Below are 18964 nucleotides of genomic sequence, written 5' to 3' on the forward strand. Positions count from 1 at the left end.
CAAAGCAAATAGTAAGACCCTGGCTCATAAAACCAAAGCCAAATACAATAAAATAAAATGCTGGAGTGGTGTGATTTAGCCTTGGCCCTACAGTATAATACGAAGGTGAAGACAACTGTTGTTCCCCAGTTGTAAACTGCTTGTTGCATGGACTCTCACAGGCAGTGCGTGTGTCACCGGTAATAACACCGTGGTAGAGCTGGACAGTACTGCACCTTCTCCAGGCTGCATGGCCAGAGCCACCAAAGGTGTGGTAGGACTTGTGGCCCTTCCCAAGGCCACAGCAATTTCATCCTACAGATACCAGCTCCCCCACCCCCCTGTGCTTCCAGACTAGTCTGCTGATCCACTGGGTGTCAGGATTTCTCCTGATAGGTGTGTGGAACAGATCAATGAGGACAACCTCAAAGGATTTGTGTGTGGACTTTTCACCAACCCAGTATGGATTCAGGACTTCGCTGGAGAGATGGCTCAGCGGTTAAGAGCACTGACTGTTCTTCCCGAGGTCCTGAGTTCAATTCCCAGTGACCACATGGTGGCTCACAACCATTCATAGTGATATCTGATGCCCTCTTCTGGTGTGTCTGAAGATAGCAACAGTGTACTCATATATATATAATAAATTAGGTCTTTTAAAAAAAAAAAAAAAAAAAAAAAGAATTCAGGCCTCTCCAAGCCCCATAGTGGCATCCAGCTCTCTCCTTGGCAACAGACTTCAGACTTCAGACAAGCTGGCTTGTTACCCTGGACAGATCTGCCTAAGTTACACCCTTAGGAACTGTGCAAACCCTGTACATGACATAAGCTTGCTTGGCCTTGTACCCGTCTGTGAGCTTATCGGGCTGGGTGGGATGGGAAGCCGTGTAGCACAGAGCCGCTGGTCTGGCCAGCAGTGGGCAGAGAAGAAAGTGCTGCCTCTTCCACGGCTCCTGGATGTGTTTGTGTGCACACATCTTGTCTCTCATGACGGCTGCGGCCAGATGGAGAGGGAACACTGACGTGTGAACAGCCCATCTTAAAGCTTTCCTCTTCTTCACCACCTTCACCAAAGCCAGTGTGAAAACCCAAGCACAATCAAGTTTTTCAACTCTCTCATTTGCTAGTGCTGTGCTTAGTAACAAATATTTAAAGGGGCAGGCATAATTTGCAATAAGATGATTTTATAAACCTTATCCCCAGCTACTGCTGCTCATTTATTTGAATTCTAAAGTAACATCTCATATAAGATTCATGCTACAAATAACAGAACGAGCACAGTATCATAGCAACCCAACTACCATTCGGAGGCATGCAGAGGACGTGGTCCAGAATTCTAATTTAAGAGACTGACACAGGATATAGGACATGCAGCTTTTAGGCAATATCGGAGAACGTTATAACTGAGAACCTAAACTAGTTTTTATCTAAAACTAAGGATCAGGCTTTAGTAAGGAAGCAATGGGATTATTTATCTATTAACGAATGACTCAGCACTATTACTATGACTGAGTTAAGAGTCTGTGATTTCGTTACAACTGAAAACCAAGAAAGTGTAGACAGCACACCCAAGGAAATGTCAACAGCACACTATCAGTCTGATATCTTAATATATAAAGGACTATTGAGGGAAACCACTGCGGTACTGCCTAAACTTAACAGCAGCTGTAATTACCATTCAAATATAACTGTATTCATAACTACTATTTAGAAAAATTAAAGGATACAGGTTAGTTCTTCTTCCAAAATATTAACTATTAGCTAGAAGGTGCCTATAATCTCAGTATTTTGACGGCTTAGGCAGGAGAACTAAGAGCTCCAGGCTACCCTGGGCTGCATAACCTAGTCAAGAAAGGGAAGAGAGGGGTTGGGGATTTAGCTCAGTGGTAGAGCGCTTGCCTAGGAAGCGAAAGGCCCTGGGTTCGGTCCCCAGCTCTGGAAAAAAAAAAAAAAAAAAAAGAAAGGGAAGAGAGGAGGGGAGAGGCAGAGAGAGAAGGAAGGAGAGAAGGAGAAGCTAATCACAGATGACCTCACTTCCAATCGAGCAGTGAAAACAGGGAACAAGGATGGGTTAGTTATGTTATACAGAGTCCTGGCCATGGAAATGAATAAGCTGCTGCTGAAAACTGTCACTGGGAGACACATGGAAAATTCAGGTCATCTCCTTAATCTCATTTGAATTCTGAGACTTTTAAGGAACCAGAAACGTTAGGCAGATCTTTACACATGAAGTAGAAGGCTGAGGAAACTATGGCTCTCACTGTGATGCTGGGAGGAAACTATCTTGTGTTAATGCCCACACAACCCTAAGGAAACACCTGCCGCTCTCTTATGGAGAACGTTGCCTTCTTCAACAGGTATGGAAGGACCACAGCTCTACAGCCGCTCCAGTTCCTTCGCCATCACAGGCTGGCTCTGTGAGAGGGTGTGGGAGTGGTAGCCTTAGGATATTTCCTGGGGCAATGATGGACTATTAGATTTTCTAATAAATCTATCTATAAACTCTTAAAACAAGGCTCTTAGAAACACTACCCACAGTAGTTCCTGCTTCTCATCCAATCTTCAACACTACAAACAAACAAACAAGTACGCTATGTCTGAGCCAGAGAGATAGGTCAGCAGGTAAAGACACTTGCTGCCCGCCTGACAACCTGCATTGAATCCTTAGATGCCGAAGGGCCAACTCTCATAAGCTGCCCTTTGACCTCCATACTCGTGCCATGGCATGTGTGAGGGCACACACGTGCATAGAGACGCACATACCAATAAGTAAATAACGACTTCTAAAAAGAAAGCTTCCTTTTGGTATGTGAGATTATTTATCTACTTATTAGCATCTACTTATGTTAGACTGAGTGTGTGCTCTCGGGGCACAGGGTGGAGTGGAAATCGGAGGACAGCTACACACAGGTCACCGGGCCTGGCATCAGTCACTTGCCTGCTGAGCCATCTCCACAACCCTAGCATGTGCAATTTACCTGCAAGGTTTCAAAGGACCCAACTCACTATTTCTAGGAATAAGTAATTTATTCAGAATCATCTGAAAAGCATTGTTTTCCTTTCAGAAAGGTCATGTGGTTTATAGTATTATATAAGCATGAGGTGACCAGGCTAGCCTACCCTTACACTGGTCTCTCTGACAGCAAAGCACGAGGCCTGCTCTGAAAGGGGAGTCACCAAACACAAAACAAAAACAGCCACATGAAGAGACGAGGTAGTTAAGAACGATCTTTCTCACTGTGTATTCTTTCAACGGGCTTATTTCAGAAAACAATGAAAGGGAGGCTCATTTATGACTCACACCGAGTATTACATCCTAAAATAGTCGTCACTGTTCTAGAACTAAAAACAAGTTTCCAAGTGTGTGCAGGGCTGTCCAGGTGATCACGGAAACACCAGCTCTCAGCCACACCAAGCACCAACTCCATGTCTGGCTGCCCCAGAGCTGGAGCGGCTAAGGAAAGCTCAGATGTTTTCCCCTCTCCTTCTGGATGACCAGACTTCCCCAGGAAGGAGACAGGACGTCAGACTAACAAAGAAGCATGTCATTGTCACATCTGCTACTCCAGTCGTCCTTACATTCAGGTTAAGGCTTGTTCTCTACAGGAACAAATGTATCTGGAATACTCCTTAAAGAGATGCTGCACGATTGTCCAGGTTCATCTCCTCTAGAAACCTGAGGAGACTAAAATTAGTGATATTTGGTGAATTTTCCTAATTAAGTTCACACACAAGTCTCAGTTATCTCGGACCACTTCATTTCCTGCTTTCAGAGAGCGGGGGACCAGTGGGAAAGACAGTGCTGTGCTAACGTAGCCAAAGTGTGAGAAAGTTCTTATATCCTACACAGCATCTCAAAGACAGGTAAAGCCTCTGTTCTTGACCATCTGGGATGACACGTTCAAGCTACCACCAGCAGTGACTGAGCGACTGGTGACTCCGATCTGCGTCGCTGGGGTGCTGCACCGTTAGCAGTCATCTTGTTATCAATCACGGAGCAAATGATCTCTACTATTCAAGGCAAACGCTAGGTCATTTAATGGCAGTGAATCCAGGGTGCACGTTCACCCATGGCCCCTTGTCCTGCGGCTAAGAAGCCAGCAGCTTTCTCAGAAATCTCTCAACCCTGCGTCGTCTTCTTGAACAGATGGAAAGGAAGGTGCTCAGTTTGACTTTAAGGCAGTGAGGGCGCATCTTCAGTTTAGCACTCAGAGAAGGAGTCAGCAACCAACCGGAAAGATCGAACTGGAAGTGAGCGGTGAAGAATACAACCTGGCCTAGGGTTTCATTTCTATATCTACGAAACGGTAAGAATGTTGGTCCACCTGCACAGTTACCATGCTGGTTACCAGGTCCCTAGCTGGTGGAACCATCTGAGAAGGATGGAGGTATGGCCTTGTTGAAGGACTATGTCAATGGAGTTGCTTGGCCTTTGAGTTTCAAAAGCCCATGCTATTCCTGGATAGTTCTCTCTCCCTTCTGTCTGTCTGTCTGTCTCCTGTTTACATATAAGAGGCAAATTCTAAGCTCCTGCTCCAGCCTGTCTGCTGCCATGCTCACGGACATTACAGTTATGAACTTTTAATTCTCTGAAACTGTAAATTCCCGATAAACTCATTCTTCTGTGAACTGCCTTGTTCATCGTGTCTCTTCACAGCTATAAAATGTTTTTCTTTAAATGGACTTAGTAATAGCTTTTGCTTCATTATTTCACTCAATAAGCACCCTTTAGGCTCTAAATGCGGGTGTCAGATTCCAAGGCATTTTGTGTAAAGGCACAGACGGACAACTCACTCACTCACGCACTTCTCCCAGCACATCATCTCCGGCTACAAACAAACCAAGGGTATTACCCATACACAGACCATCAGTGGCCGGCAAATCCAACTGTGACAAGTCCTTCGCCAACAAATCTCAGAGTCTTAGCTACCGAGGGTAAAAGAATAAATGCAATTATGCTTGCTAGTCACAGAAATGCTCAGAGGACACCGTTCCATACACATGCACATACATAAACATATATGCTGGTGAGATGGCTCAGTGGTGAAGGAAGGCACTTTTCTCTACACCTGATGACCTGCATTCCATCCTGAGAACGTATATGGGAGAGAGAACCAAACCATCGAGCTTGTCCTCTGACCTTCAAACACACGCACAAGTGTGCACACACAGAGAGAAATCTGTGTAACAAAGGAAGATCCAAAGGTCTTTTTTATATTTAGAACTGTATTTTCAAAAGGATCTCAAATGTAATGCTTACAAAATAAAATGGGATCTCCCCTCCCTTCTTGGTTCCTTTCCCAGCATCCTCCTCAGCAGAGCTGTGCACCCAGTGTCCAGATAAACACACCTTTAAATGACACGTCCTCCACTTTCTACCTCTGCCCACTGCAAACAATTAACACGTCCTATCTATAGGTACTTCAGACAAACCTCCTCCCATTTCTGCAGCTGACATTCTGGATGGAGCTAGCATGACTCACACTCTCTCTCTCTCTCTCTCTCTCTCTCTCTCTCTCTCTCTCTCTCTCTCTCTCACACACACACACACACACACACACACACACACACACACACACACACAAACACGCTGGCCCTTCCCTTTGTTTAATGCCCTGTTCTGTCACAATCCATTCTACTCTCTGTAGCTACAATATATATCTTAAGTTTTTTCTTCTACATGTATGGATGTTTTACCTGCATATATGTCTGCACACCACATGTATGCTTGGTGCCTATGAAGGCTAAGAAGAGTGTGACAGATCCTCTGGAACTAGAGCTAAGAACTGTTGTTAGCTGCTGGGTGAGTGCTGGGATATGAACCCCAGGTCCTCTGCAAGAGTGGTCAATAATCTTAACCACTGAACCATGTCTCTAAGCCCATACATACATACACACATACACACACACACACACACACACACAAATACACACATGTGCAAATACATCCCCCCCCCAACTATCTCTAAAAGTTATCTTTACTTACTGGCTGTATTTCCACCATTTCCATGCAACCTTTACCCTACAGGTATCTTGCTTCAAGTCTATCAAGCCTCTGAAATACTCCTAAAAACCAAGGATGCCGGCAGGAAGACTGCTAAAACCACAGGCTGCTTCACTCTACCTACCCAGCTATTAGGACTTGTTTACCTTGATGCCTTGGGCCCAGGCACACTGTCTCTCTTGTCTCTAGATGTTGGTAATCTCTGGCCTCTTCTCGTTCTACAGATTTCTACTGAGCCGCTGCTTCAACTTCCACTGCTACGAATGCCACAGACAAGCTGAAAACTCCCAAATTACTACCACAGGCACATGTATTCGGCTCTAGGCCCAAATTAAAGTCCTAACAGTCAGCCTCACTTCAGTTTCCCACAGGTACTTCAACTTATCCCACAAAAGAATGATTACTTTTAAAAGCCTAGCATGGTGGCTCATACCTGTAATTTCAGCACTCGCAAGGCAGATCATCATGAGTTTAAGGCCAGCCTGCACTACAGTATGATCCTATCTCAAAAGGAAGGAAGGAAGGATGGGTGGGCGGACGTACACAGGCACCACCACAGAAATGTTATTTTCCCCCAAATTTGATTTTTCTCTCAATAAGCTTTTTCTGCTGGGTGAGGTGGTACACATCTGTAATCACTCAGATGGCTAAGTAAGGCAAGATTGTTGCATCTGAGGCTACCCTGGGTTACCTACTGACAAACTGTTACCATATACCTCGTTGCTCAAGGAGAAGCAGTATCATTCTTGACTTCCTTTCACCAAGTCCTCTGCCTGAGATACAACTCCATCTTCACTTAGGAAGATGTCCTGCATTCCTCACAATGGTCAGGTATAAAGGCAGTGTGATGCCTGTTGACTCTTTCTTTAACATAGGACATCAAGCAAAACCAAGGTCCTCACTGCTGCTCCAGCATCTTCTCTAACCACACAAAGCTGGCAATCTTTAGATATGCTGTGCTCAGCTGCGGGCCCGAACGTACTGTCAGGGATAGGTCTTTGACCCCATCTATCTTTGCCTAACTAGCCTCTTCTAGCTTTTAGGTCTCAATTGATGTTTTTCCTCAGGAAGTTTTCCGTTTCCTCTTTTTCCACAACAAAATTAGGCTGTGTCTCTCTCATACTTCCTGACATCACAAAACGCAGCCACCTCCCCTCTCTCTCTTCAGAGACTCTCTGATGAAATGGCTAGAGTGCTATTTATTTAGAATAGGAGTGAAATCAATTCCCAAAGGAGGCTCAAGAGAATGACTTCGGAGGCCTCCTGTTCAGTACTGGAGGGCTCAACTGAGTTAGCTTAGCTATTCCAGGTGAAGTGTGATACCAAGGGCTCCCTTGCACTCAGTGTCCAAGTTAGAAACAGGTTCTCTTAGATCATGTAAACCTACCATAGTCAGCAAACTACAAATGACAGGGATGACCAAATAAAACCTAGGTTCTTTACAGAAGTGTGAATCAAAATAAGATTTAAAATTTTTTCATTACTCACCCAAAAAGCTCATAGAAACATCCCTTCAGCAAAGAGTTAAAAAAAAAAGATAAACATAAAAAAGTCTTGAAACTGCTTATTATTCAATTATCTGCTCAGACAAGTAGAGTCTATTTTACACAAACCCAGCCTGTCATGTCAAACTTCTGGCAATTAGGTTTTTTTCTTTTTTTCTTTTTGTCATGCAATAATGCTCTAAAAGTAATTATAGATTTTAAGTCTGTTTTTTTTTTTTTTAATTTCCTTAAAGGACATCCTCATAAATTAAGACTGTGCCTCAAATTTAGAGATAAACTAGCAGGGTAAGACCATGCAGGCCTGTAATGCCATCCCTTGAGAGGAAAGAGAATCATGAGTTCAAGGTCAGTCTGGACTATACATAGTGAGTCTAAGGTCAGTCCAGAATACACAGTGGAATCTTACCACAAAAAAATAAAGAGAAAAAATGTAAATTACAAATACAAACTATTTCAGTTTATCCAATTTTAAATACAAAAGCCCATATCTGAGTTAATCCTGTGTTACTTTTCCACACAACTGTACATGACTGCTTTCCTAGAACAATCAGTGTTGGGTGATACTGTGTCAGATGCAGGGGCAGGTGTATCTTTGCTTTAAGCCGGCATTTCCTGTGCTCACTTCAGCAGCTCACATACTTTAGACCAAGCCAGAGCCTTACCTACTCTTTATTGTGATCAAAGTACTAAGGAATCAGAATTCATTTACTTAGCTTGACTGTTTTAGGCATAAATATGTTAAAACACAAAACAAACAAAAAAGAATGGATCTCATAGTCAATATTGAAAAGTCTGGAAAAAAACACTATCAATGCAGGAAGGTAGGTGACTAAAAGACAACCAAGGGGAATTTTATTACTTGGTATGAAAAAAATGACATCTACTTTTGCAAAATAAAATTTACCATCTTATCCTGGAGAGCAAACTACTACACATCAACTAAACATTCACCCACAGCACATCAACAAATGTTATACTATCCGGAGTGGATAGCAGAAAGCCCAAAGACAAACTAGGACTATGGACTAAAAGCAGCTCTGGAGGCTCGCTGCTACCTTTCACAAAAAGACATGGTCAAGATTAAGTTGAACGTCAACATGAAAAACTCTCTGGAATAAAACACTTGCTAAAAAAATAAATATAAGACATGACCTAAAACAGTTAAATTCAACAATTCACTTCCCCACTAGTCTTTTGCTTGCTTTGTCTTTTAAAGATAGGTCCACTATGCAGCCTTGGTTGGCGTGGAATTTGCTATGTAAACCAGGATGGTCTCATACTTGACTCTAGTGGCAGAAGAAAGGGTGTGCGCCAGTCACTATTACATTTTGCTTATTATACCATAGAAATATTAGGCTAAGATCTTCAACAAATAGAAGACATCAGGTAGACGACAACAGTTTGATACTCCAAAGTGACTGGCATCATTACCAGTGACCCCGAAAAATGAGATTAAAAGCTACACCAAACGCATGTTCCCAAATGTGGCCTACTCAATCTCAGCTCAAAACAACAAAACAAAAACAAACAAGCAAAAACCCGATCATCTGGCACTGAATGACAACAGCTGGGATTTCATTTAGATAGAAAACAACAGAACCATCTCATCCTGTGAAAACACAGAACAGCACCGATTAGCCAGCCATAGAGGGCAGCAGAGTTAAGAGAGTGAATTGTAAATACCAGAGGGTGAAGTGAGGGCAGGAAAGTTAATGGGCTGAGAATAAGGAACCATGAGACTCGGGAGAAAGACAAAGCTTCAGCTAATGAATTAATCCAGCAGATGCCTAACACTATATTAGTGATGCTTGACCCTCACTCCTAACTGCACCTGAGGATCACCGTGGACATTCTAAAAAATAAACCTGCCTAGATTCCACCTTAGACCAATTAGCAGCCTCTGAGGAATGTGGACCAGGTGTAGCTGTTTTTTTTTTTTTTTAAGCTTTCCAAGTGCCTAAGGAGGACGATACTATGTAGCACAGAGTCCTGAACACATAGACTCTACCCTATATGCTACAATGTTAAAAGTCAAATTGGAAAACAAAACAAAGCAGAAAAACCTATTATTCCTCAAATGTATTATTTTGTAGCTAAACCTTTGACTCTAAAACTCAAAGGGGCAATAATAACTTAAATGCAATCATCACAGTGCCTTTATCAAGGAGAACATTATTCCAACAGGTGAAAAAACCGAAAGTTCATAGGGGTTAAACAGCTAGCCCCGAGCGACTGTGAGTCATCACTGAAGCAGGGAGACAATTCAAATCTGCTATTTACAGGCCACTACTCTACTCCAATGGTCTCACCAATTTGCTAGATAGGTTTTCCTAGATTATCACTTTACTTGTTTAGATGCTTCCAAAAATAATCCAAAATTAATTTAAGAAAGATGACCAAAAAATAAGGGGGATATGATTGTAAACAGATATTCTGAAGATGTTAGCGTTAAAGGAGAAAAGATTTCTTCATATGAAGACGAGCACTAGACACAATATTTAGCAATTTCTCTAAGTATATTCTTAAATAGTAAAAAAAAAAATTTAATTATATATTGTAGATGGGATATGACAAGTCAGAAAACAATCCCAAAATAACTAAAATGTTATAACCCATTGAAAGCATTTCTCTTAACTTACTCAGATGAATTTCAACTTTTATATTTTCCCTATTTACAAAGTATTGTGTTTGGATGAATAATAACATGTGAATATCCATGAACCTTAAACATTAAATGAGGGGGGAGAGGGGGAGGAGTGCCCCTCCCCAAATCAAAACAACTAAAAAAAAAAAAATTCTGTCACAATTCATTCAGAAGACCACATACCTCAACAAAACAAGAGCATACATTTCCCCCTAATTCTAAGAAGGCTACTTCAAGCTACTTCTTCAGTCAGCATTAATGTTCCGGCCTCAGTCTTCAGAGATCAACAATGAAACTGAATGATTTTCCGAAAGTTTTTTACTTCATCTTTTTAAAAATTTGTTCGTTGTTTGTTTGCTTATTTATTTGTATATGGGTGTTCGTCTGTGAACCACTTGTGTGCCTGGTGTCCTCACAGATCAGAGGAGGGCTTTGGATCCGCTGGAACTGTTGTTATAGAGGTTGTGATCAGAACCTAGGTCCTCTGGAAGAAGAGCCAGTGCTCTTAACCAGTGGGCCATCTTTCCAGCCACTCTTAAGAGTTCGATCTCAAAATCAGTTTCTGTTCCTTGCTGTTTATAAGAGAAATGTGAGTGTATAGCCATAATGACGAACTTCCTTTTTTTGGTAAGAAATTATTACTACAGGCTGGATAGATGGTTAGAAGGTTAGAAGTATGTGCTACTCCCAGAGGACTGCAGTTCAATTCCCAGCACCTAAGTTAGAGCTGTTCACAACCACCTGTAAGACCAGCCAGCTCCAGGGCATCCATCCAGCTCCAGGGCATCCACCACCCCTGTGCTCTACAGACAACAGTACTCATGCACCTCATACACATAATTAAAAGTAATGTTCCGGAAAAGCTTTTATTTAAGTACTATTAATAATTCTACATTTAAAAATATTTTAATCTGTATTTCAAACATAAGAGAATGGAGGCTAGCTTTATTACAGTCATTTAATCCCTCCAATCCGGGGAGATAGTACTATTTCTACTTTACAGATAAGGAAAATAACTCAGGAAGATAAAAAAACTTTCCACCCTGACTACCTCTCCTGGCCAGACTTTCTCAACCATACCACTTCAAGTTTATGTAAAATGAGTTTACAGCAAAACTACTGGCATTTGACCAGAGTCAAAGTCGGCAAAGCACCATCCAGATAACCACAGGTCCAAGACTAACCCATTTAAACCTCAAAAAAAGGTATTTGTGAAAATACACTGAGCCCCAGACTGTCAGATAGCAGCCTAATAGCATTACCATAGTAGGTTAAAAGGCACATAACAAGTGTCAATGATACAGTTTTAGGCTGTTCCAGTTGTTATGGGCAATACTGGTTTATGTGCTCTTGTTTTGTTCTCAAAGATAATTATTTGAAATACTAAGCTGTACGAACACGGAAAGGACTAGCTATTTTACCAAACCAGTCCTTTCAGAAATTAAGCCAAATTAGGCTAAACACACTGAAAGGCTACCTTTTTTAAACAAGTCCCCTAATTGTTCAGTACCATATAAGTGTTAGGCAGAAAAACCTACATGAACGTAAGTTTCAGATCAGATACAGTGATTCCCACATACTGAACCTGGTTTCATTTTCTGGCCCTCGGAGGAATTACTATTTATTTTTAAATCAAGCAACCCACTCACCTACAGGATTCTGCGAAAATAAACTGAAAAGGTTGGATTGTTTTGTTAATCCTTACTCACTGTCTGCTTTTAAGAAAACGACTTGGCACCCTTCCAGTTTAGATCCATGTGGACAAAGTATAAAGCAAGCAGGTTGGCTGATATAAAATACGTGAAAGATCTTGGATGCCCACAGATATCTGAATCACTCCACCGTAAGATTGTATTTCAGAGCAGTAAGAGAAATTCTCTCTCATACGAAAGGGTTTTCTGCTGTTGTTTTTGTTAAGCCCACAAATGGGGGAAAATACTACTGACAGAAAAAGCTCACAACACGGTGGTATCAAGGGCACTGCCAAAGTACCAAGTAAAACAACTCAATTTTAAAAAAAACAACAACAACAACAACAACAACAAAAAACAACAAAAACCAAACCAAACCAACCAACCAACCAAACAAAAAACCCAAAACACTTTTTAAGCCTTCTGACAACTGAATTTAAAGCTGTTTTTCCTACTGAGGGTTTTATTTTCAAGTAAAAAGTTTTACTTCCTCAATTGAATCTGCACCAGCTTATCATGAATAGTACCTTATGAGGAACACTATACATGCAAATGCCTGAAATTAACCTAGGGTTTCAATTTTTTTTTTTTTTTTTTTTTTACTACCGACCAAATTCTATACCTGAAAACATTGGCCATACCTGCTACATCTTCAATCAAATATCATGTAACTCTGAATCTGATTACTGAGTCTGTGAATTTGCCAGTCTTAAAGGCAAAAATCTATTACAGAGGCATCTCTTGAGACTAACCAGATGTTCAAAATTCAATTATTAGATCAGAGGAACTAAGAAGTACGACACTAAGAAGAAAACCACGTTAGCAAATTAAATACATATGAAAAATGCTAGTATCGAGACTTTTGAACTAAAATTAACATGATACACTAATTAAAACCAATCAAAGAATAAAATAACTTTTTAATTTAAGTATAAAAGCTTAAACCTCTGAGTAGCAATTCATTATCCTAACAGGTAGGACAGGGTTACTTTACGGCTCTGGCTGCACTCCACTGACTGTGCTGTATCAGTTTGAACAATTCTGGCATGTTAAAGGGCAATCAATCAACAAACGAGACAGCACACACCAAACATACATAAACTATTTTCCAAAGTCCGTGTGAGTCTACCCTGTGGTACGTCCTTGATTCAGAAGCACCCCTAGAGGCAGATGTAGAGTCTAAATGGGGTTCCAAGCTCTTGCTGGTCAACTGTTGATCTGATCTAGGGTTTTCTTTACACTCCTTGCCAAACTAAGTGAGGATTCATAGACTCAAAGACAAATCACAACCAGATTGGCCTTGAAAGGGATGCTGGATCTTTGTCAAACGAATTGAAAAATCTGCTGATCATTTATCTATTTTGGCATGAGTCTTTAATTTCTTGGCCTTGTAAATCATTCTCTAGGTTTCTATCAGGTTACAAGAATTTCTTAAATATCTAGGAACGTGATTATCGTTTCCACTAATGACATCTAGCTCATAAAAGGCAAAGATGTGAAATTAGTAAATCAAAATATAGTAATTCTCAAAGAATAAGCCAGAACCAGTAAACAACTCGTGAAAAGTCCCCAAACGTGGTGGGAAAAGTAAGTAAGCCAAAAGGGGTGCCAAGCACTCCTGCGAGGCATTAGGCACGGATACCAATTTGAATTTACTTACAAAACCTTACAAAAGTCCTTGGAAGCACAGCCGTGCGAACCAAGTTCCCGTTGCACTACAAAGAAACACGATTCCTTCATAACCTCTCCAAAGACAATCGAGGTCTTCTATGAAATAACATTTACGTCTAACGAGACTGTAAGGTGTCGCTTGGTCCCGGTTTCAAGCTAGTTCTGTATAGCTAAACCCTACAGGCCAGCTAACTCGGCAGCAGTTTGTTCGGACCCTGGATGTGGCGACTGAGGGACAAGTAGAGAAAGTGTTGAACTAGCTAAGCGTGGAGAAAACCAGAGCCGAGGCTCAGCGGAGTAGGAAGTAGGGGGACTGGACGACGAAAGGGAGCGCAGGTACCTGGCGACCCTGGAGTCGCCAAGGCAGGGCAGGTGGGGCAAGCGCGCAGGTGGGAAGGGGAGTGGGGTTTGCTCCGGGAGCGCGGAGCAGGGGCAGCTGGGGTTACCTTTGAGCTGGGGCAGGGGGTGCAGCTCTGCCTGGCTGCCCTGGCTGCGGAACTGCGACGAGCCCTGAGAGCGCTTCTGCCTCTGTGCCTTGCGCACCGATTTCCGGGTGAAGCCGTCCACTTTCTCCGAGGCCGAGATGGCGGCGGCGCAGGCAACTGGTGCGGGCGGCGACGGCGACGACATCTCGGCGACCCGGGCGCTCGGCGCCTGCCGAGGCGACTGGCAGGGAAATCGGCGGGGCACGGGGACCGGCACGGCGAGCCTGCGCCCTGCGTCCGGGCCCCAGCCGCGCCGCCCTCGCGCTCCGCAAGCTGCTCCTCACCCGACAGCGCCTCACAGCCGCATCCCCGCGCCGCGAGGCCACCTCCAGGGCTGGCGGAGGGAGGGCGGGGCGCGCGGGCCGCCTGGTTGCTGACGCCCGGCGCCGAGGGCGGGCGGAGGCGAGCCCGAAGTTTGGACGGCTGGGGAGAGCGCGCGGGTGCGGACGCCGGGCGCGCCTCGCGGCCCCTTGGCGCGCGGAGCCCCGGCAGGTCCTCAGCGGCTGCTGCCCGCGCCGTCCGCCCGGCCGGGAGCCTCCTCCCGGGGCGCTTCCATCGCGGGTCCGCGCGGGCTGCCGCCGAGCTCTCGTTCTCCTGTCAGCGCTGGCCCCTCATCGCCCGGGGCGGCCACCCGCGCCCCGATCTTTGGAGAGTCGCCCTCGCTCAGCCTCCCGCGCCCACCGGCCGCCCACGGAGCACGCCCGGGGTAGCAACTGCTACAACTTGAGAGGGTGGCTGGTTCGGGCGAGGGGGGACTCGGTGCGCGTGCGTGCGCGCTCCCGCGGCCCGGGGGAGGTCCTCGCGGGGGGTGGAGGGAGGAGTTTGACTGACAACTTCCGCGGGGTCCCACTAGCCTCCCGAGTCTCCGGAGGGGGCCGGGGCGGGAAAGCATGCCAGTTCCCTCGGCCAATCGCAGGGCTAAGCGGCAGACGGGGAGGGGGCGTGGCCTCCCGGATGTCTATCAAGAGTCCATAGCTGGGTGGGAAGGAGGGAGGGGGCTATGTGACAGACGCGGGCCACAACCAATCGCAAGTGAAGTCAGTGAGCGGGGTGCCTTGTGCGTCACAACTGTAAAGGAGAGCTCTCAGGAGGGAGAAAGGGGAAACGCGGCGCCGCGGTCGGCTTCCGAGTACTCCGGCGCTAGGCTTCAACTCTAATTGTCCTCTAGACAGCGCGTGAGAGGGAAACTACACAGGCAGCTCAAAAGCAGAAGAGTGTCCCCCCCTTCTCTCTGCGTCCTGGGGACCAATGAGGACCTAAAGCGAGGGCCCGGGCGCCCAAGAAAGCCAAGCATTGCGTCAATGGAGCGGAGGCGGGGCCGAGGTCGTGTCAGAGCGGAGTGATTGACAGGCCAAAGAGCCCCGGGAGAGGAATGAGCTTGTCCAATCGGAGCGCGGTGCTAGGCTCCTGGGCGGGCCTTCGTCCTCTCTGGTCCTAAACCGCGTAATTAGTGGTTGGGGAATCCATTTGTAGCTCCCAAGGTCTCGGCGCCGCGGTTCACTGAGCGCTGATCTCGCGTGGGGTTTGGGCAAGCTCGTCTCTACCACTTCAGAGAACTCTGCAAGTCTACTCCCTCTGAAAAGAAGTTTCCCGTCTCGAGCTTAGCCCAAGTTTAACCTTCAGTCATCTGTAGCCAAGTTCAGATTAGCTGATTTGGGGTTTTGGGATCTCTTCCTAGGAGATTCCGTCTAAGTTTGATATCTAAAGCCAAGGACTGCTCATGTTAGCTTTGGGCATCCGTATGAGCTTCAACAGTAAGTGATCTCCCCTCTCCAATAGTCTCTGCAGTCTCTCCTGCAAGTCTCACACCTTTTCCTTTCGGCATAAAAACTGAGGTGAAGTAGACTGGCCTGATCGAGAAGTATGCAAAAGTAGAGTTCTAGACCCACACTCGAAACATTCCCTTAGCTAGATTATATAGCCAACCTAGGGGTACAACAGAGGAATGCAAAAGGAAATATGGTGTGTATACAGAATTTTCCCACCATAAAGAGCAAAATTATATCATTTGTAAGAAAATAGGCCCAACCGGAGATAATCATATTAGGCTGATTAAGCCAGTCTCAAAAACATAAAAATATCTTGTTTCCTCTTGTTTGCGGTTCCTAGATTTTACATAGGTATATTAAATCAAGAATTTGCAGAATGAAAGTAGACATGAAATTGTCTAAGGGAATTAAAGGGATTAATGGAAGGGGAATATATTTGATGTACAAGAAATACTTGTATGAAATTTCTAATATAAAATTAAATATAAAAAACAAAAAGTTATATACATTCTTTCCAGTCAAAGAGGCTCAGTCAGACTGCATCAGCAACTTAAAGACCTTTCTTATCCAATCCAGACTACCTCACAATGTTCAAAGCTTTTTTTTTCTTTTAACAATTTGCAAATGAACCACCCATCATAATTCAGGGGTTTGAAGATCACTGCCAGCTGGCCTTTCAAAGGGCCAGTTTTACATATATTTCCAGATTATAATATAATTAGATCATTCCCCCTTCCCTCCAAACCACCATTCTTGCATCTCTCAAATTCATAGTCTCTTTTTCTTTAATTGTTTATGTATGTATATATAGAGAGATAGGTATATTCCTAGGTATATAAATAAGACCTGCTCAATCCCTATAATGTTACTTGTACATGTATATTTCAGGGGTGACCATTTGGGATTCGATAACCAATGAGTGTGCTCTTCCCTGAGAAAGATTCTTCTCCAGTTCTCAGCTTTTCTTAGTTACATGTAGTTCTTTGTCTTATGTCCCTACAGAATTGAGTCCAAGTTCAGTCTGACTCCTGACTTGCCAGGCATATGTATATGCTCTCCCTCATCCTCTTTTTCTTCTGATCCTCTTCCTCCTCCTCTTCCTCCTCCTCTTCCTCCTCTCTTCCTCCTCTTCCTTCTCCTCCTCTTCTTTCTCCCCCTTCTTCCAGTTCAGGCACACTATCCCACAAAGTCATCATGCTTTCCTGATACTTAGAGTTGTTCCAACATCTTGAAATGATCCACCTCATCCCCATTTGTTGAACCTTCCAAGCCCAGCTAGACACCTATCCTCCATGAAGCTATGCACAATAATCTGCCCTGAGTGGATGTCTCCCTTAGTGTTCCGATTGTATATATTATTCATATCCTCAGGACCTGCCACCCCAGATGGCAGTGTGCTCCTTCTCCTCTGAAGATTCGGAAGCACCAAGAAAGCAGGAACTGGGTTACTTAACTGCTCTTAGCATCTACTGAAATAGATAGGCAGTATTGAACAATACAATTTTCAGCTCTCAATAGCTTCTGAAAGTGTAGTTACAAAATTCCTTATTTCAAAAAGAACTGAGGCTATTATTTGAAATGCAGACTCCTGGACCTGATGTAGAATATCAGAAAATATGGAGAAACAGTTGGACGCCTGTTTTTAATAAGCTCTCTATTGTTATCAGAGAAGTCAGAAGTCACAATTCTCTAGTCACCTAAAGTATGCAGGTTTGGACTTTTAGCCCAGAGGTAGAGCACTTGTTAGCATACACAAGGCCCTGGGTTCAATGTGCAGCACCCCAACAAGTGAGAGTAAATGTCTACAAGGCGAGGAAATGGTATTTCTAATAAAGACAATGGATATGAGAGGGAGGGATGGAGAGGGAGAAAGGGAAAGGGGGAAAGAGAGAGGCGCACAGTGTTTGGGTATTGTCTGAAATGGTCACCTGGGGAAGAAGTTTTTGAAGTTTGAAAGAAAAGGTAAGCCAAAGACCTGAAAGAAAGGAAAAAAAAAAAAAGGATGCTTCCAAGTTCAAGTTACTGTTTGGGAGGAAAAGGATAAAACAATGTAACATTGTCTCAAAATAAACAAATCAAAAAACCCAGGTTGATAATTTGTTTCTAACTCACTAAGTCCAGTTATTGTTGCCTTTCTGTGAGTGGATGTGGGACCACCCCTGGAGCTCAGGAACCCTATCAGAACTGACCCAACTTTACATGACACCGGTGGCATGCTCCTGCCCTATCACCCACTTTGTTAGTCCTGTTTCCCACATTTGCATGCACACTGGGAGGAAGAAAAGACTGCACAGCCTTCTAGGAAGGGTTGACATGTGACCCTGGAAGGGCACCACTTGAAGAAATGAACCTTTTACAGACAGCACTTTCATGCACAGGTGTTTGTCGAAGATCCCTTTTCCACCCTCTTGAATAACGGAGCTGGATCCTAGACAGAAATGTGGTTGCTATGAACCATCTACAGCTGGATATGGTAGCAAACACCTGGAAACCCAGCACCTGGGAGGCAAAGGCAGGTCAAGTGCTGAAAGCTTCAGGCCAGTCTGCTCTGCATAGTGAGCTCCAGGCCACCCAGGACTACAGTGTAGCCCGGTCTCCAACAAAACAAAACTGCCTTACCAAAGATTTTCATTGCTGTCTGAAAGATCTTTTGACTAATACGTTGATTTGATTTTCCTAAACCAAACTCCACACTTGTTTGGTTTTTTGAGGCATCCCAAATTACCTACACTGGTTTAAACTTGTGATCCTCCTTCCTCTGTTCCCCCAAGTGTCAGATCAAAGACAAGTGCCCAACCATTTTATAAGTGTTCAAGGACTAAATTCCATGTGGTTTATGTGAGTGTGTATTGAGATGACTAGAATTCCTGTGACTTCAGAGAGAGTTGGTAGCAGGGCAAGACAGAAGTCAGTTTTCAGTTGGTTCCATTTCTGTCTTTTAATGGTAAACTTTTCTTTAAGCTCATCATTTCAACTCAGTTTGTCGTGGTCTGTTGTATTGGTCAACCAGGACTTTCCCCAAGGCCAGTGTCGATCAGAATGGTTAGATTGGAGATCTATTCAGGGCGAGAAGTACAGGGGATTGAACAGGAGCCGAGATATAAATGTGCCTGGAGATCCTGTAGTGTTACACTTCCTGGCGATTACTGGACTCCTCTTCATAGCGAGGAAGCCTTGTGCTCCATCAGCACGGGCTAAAATTATGTCTGCTAGCACCTG

The 18964-nt window shown here is 44.1% G+C and overlaps 1 protein-coding gene across 1 annotated transcript in view; it reads right to left on the bottom strand.

Annotated features, from left to right (window-relative positions):
• Nucleotides 1-14295, bottom strand: part of Ppp2r5a (protein phosphatase 2 regulatory subunit B'alpha) — a 50688-nt gene extending 36393 nt beyond the window's left edge. The window contains exon 1 of the mRNA XM_032915773.1: nucleotides 13938-14295. Coding sequence (XP_032771664.1) covers nucleotides 13938-14121 — 184 coding nt within the window. The 5' untranslated portion in view covers nucleotides 14122-14295. The remainder of the gene's footprint in view (nucleotides 1-13937) is intronic.
• Nucleotides 14296-18964: the final 4669 nt, after the last annotated feature.

The sequence above is a fragment of the Rattus rattus genome, chromosome 10, assembly GCF_011064425.1.
Source record: "Rattus rattus isolate New Zealand chromosome 10, Rrattus_CSIRO_v1, whole genome shotgun sequence".
NCBI classification, from domain to species: Eukaryota; Metazoa; Chordata; class Mammalia; order Rodentia; family Muridae; genus Rattus; species Rattus rattus.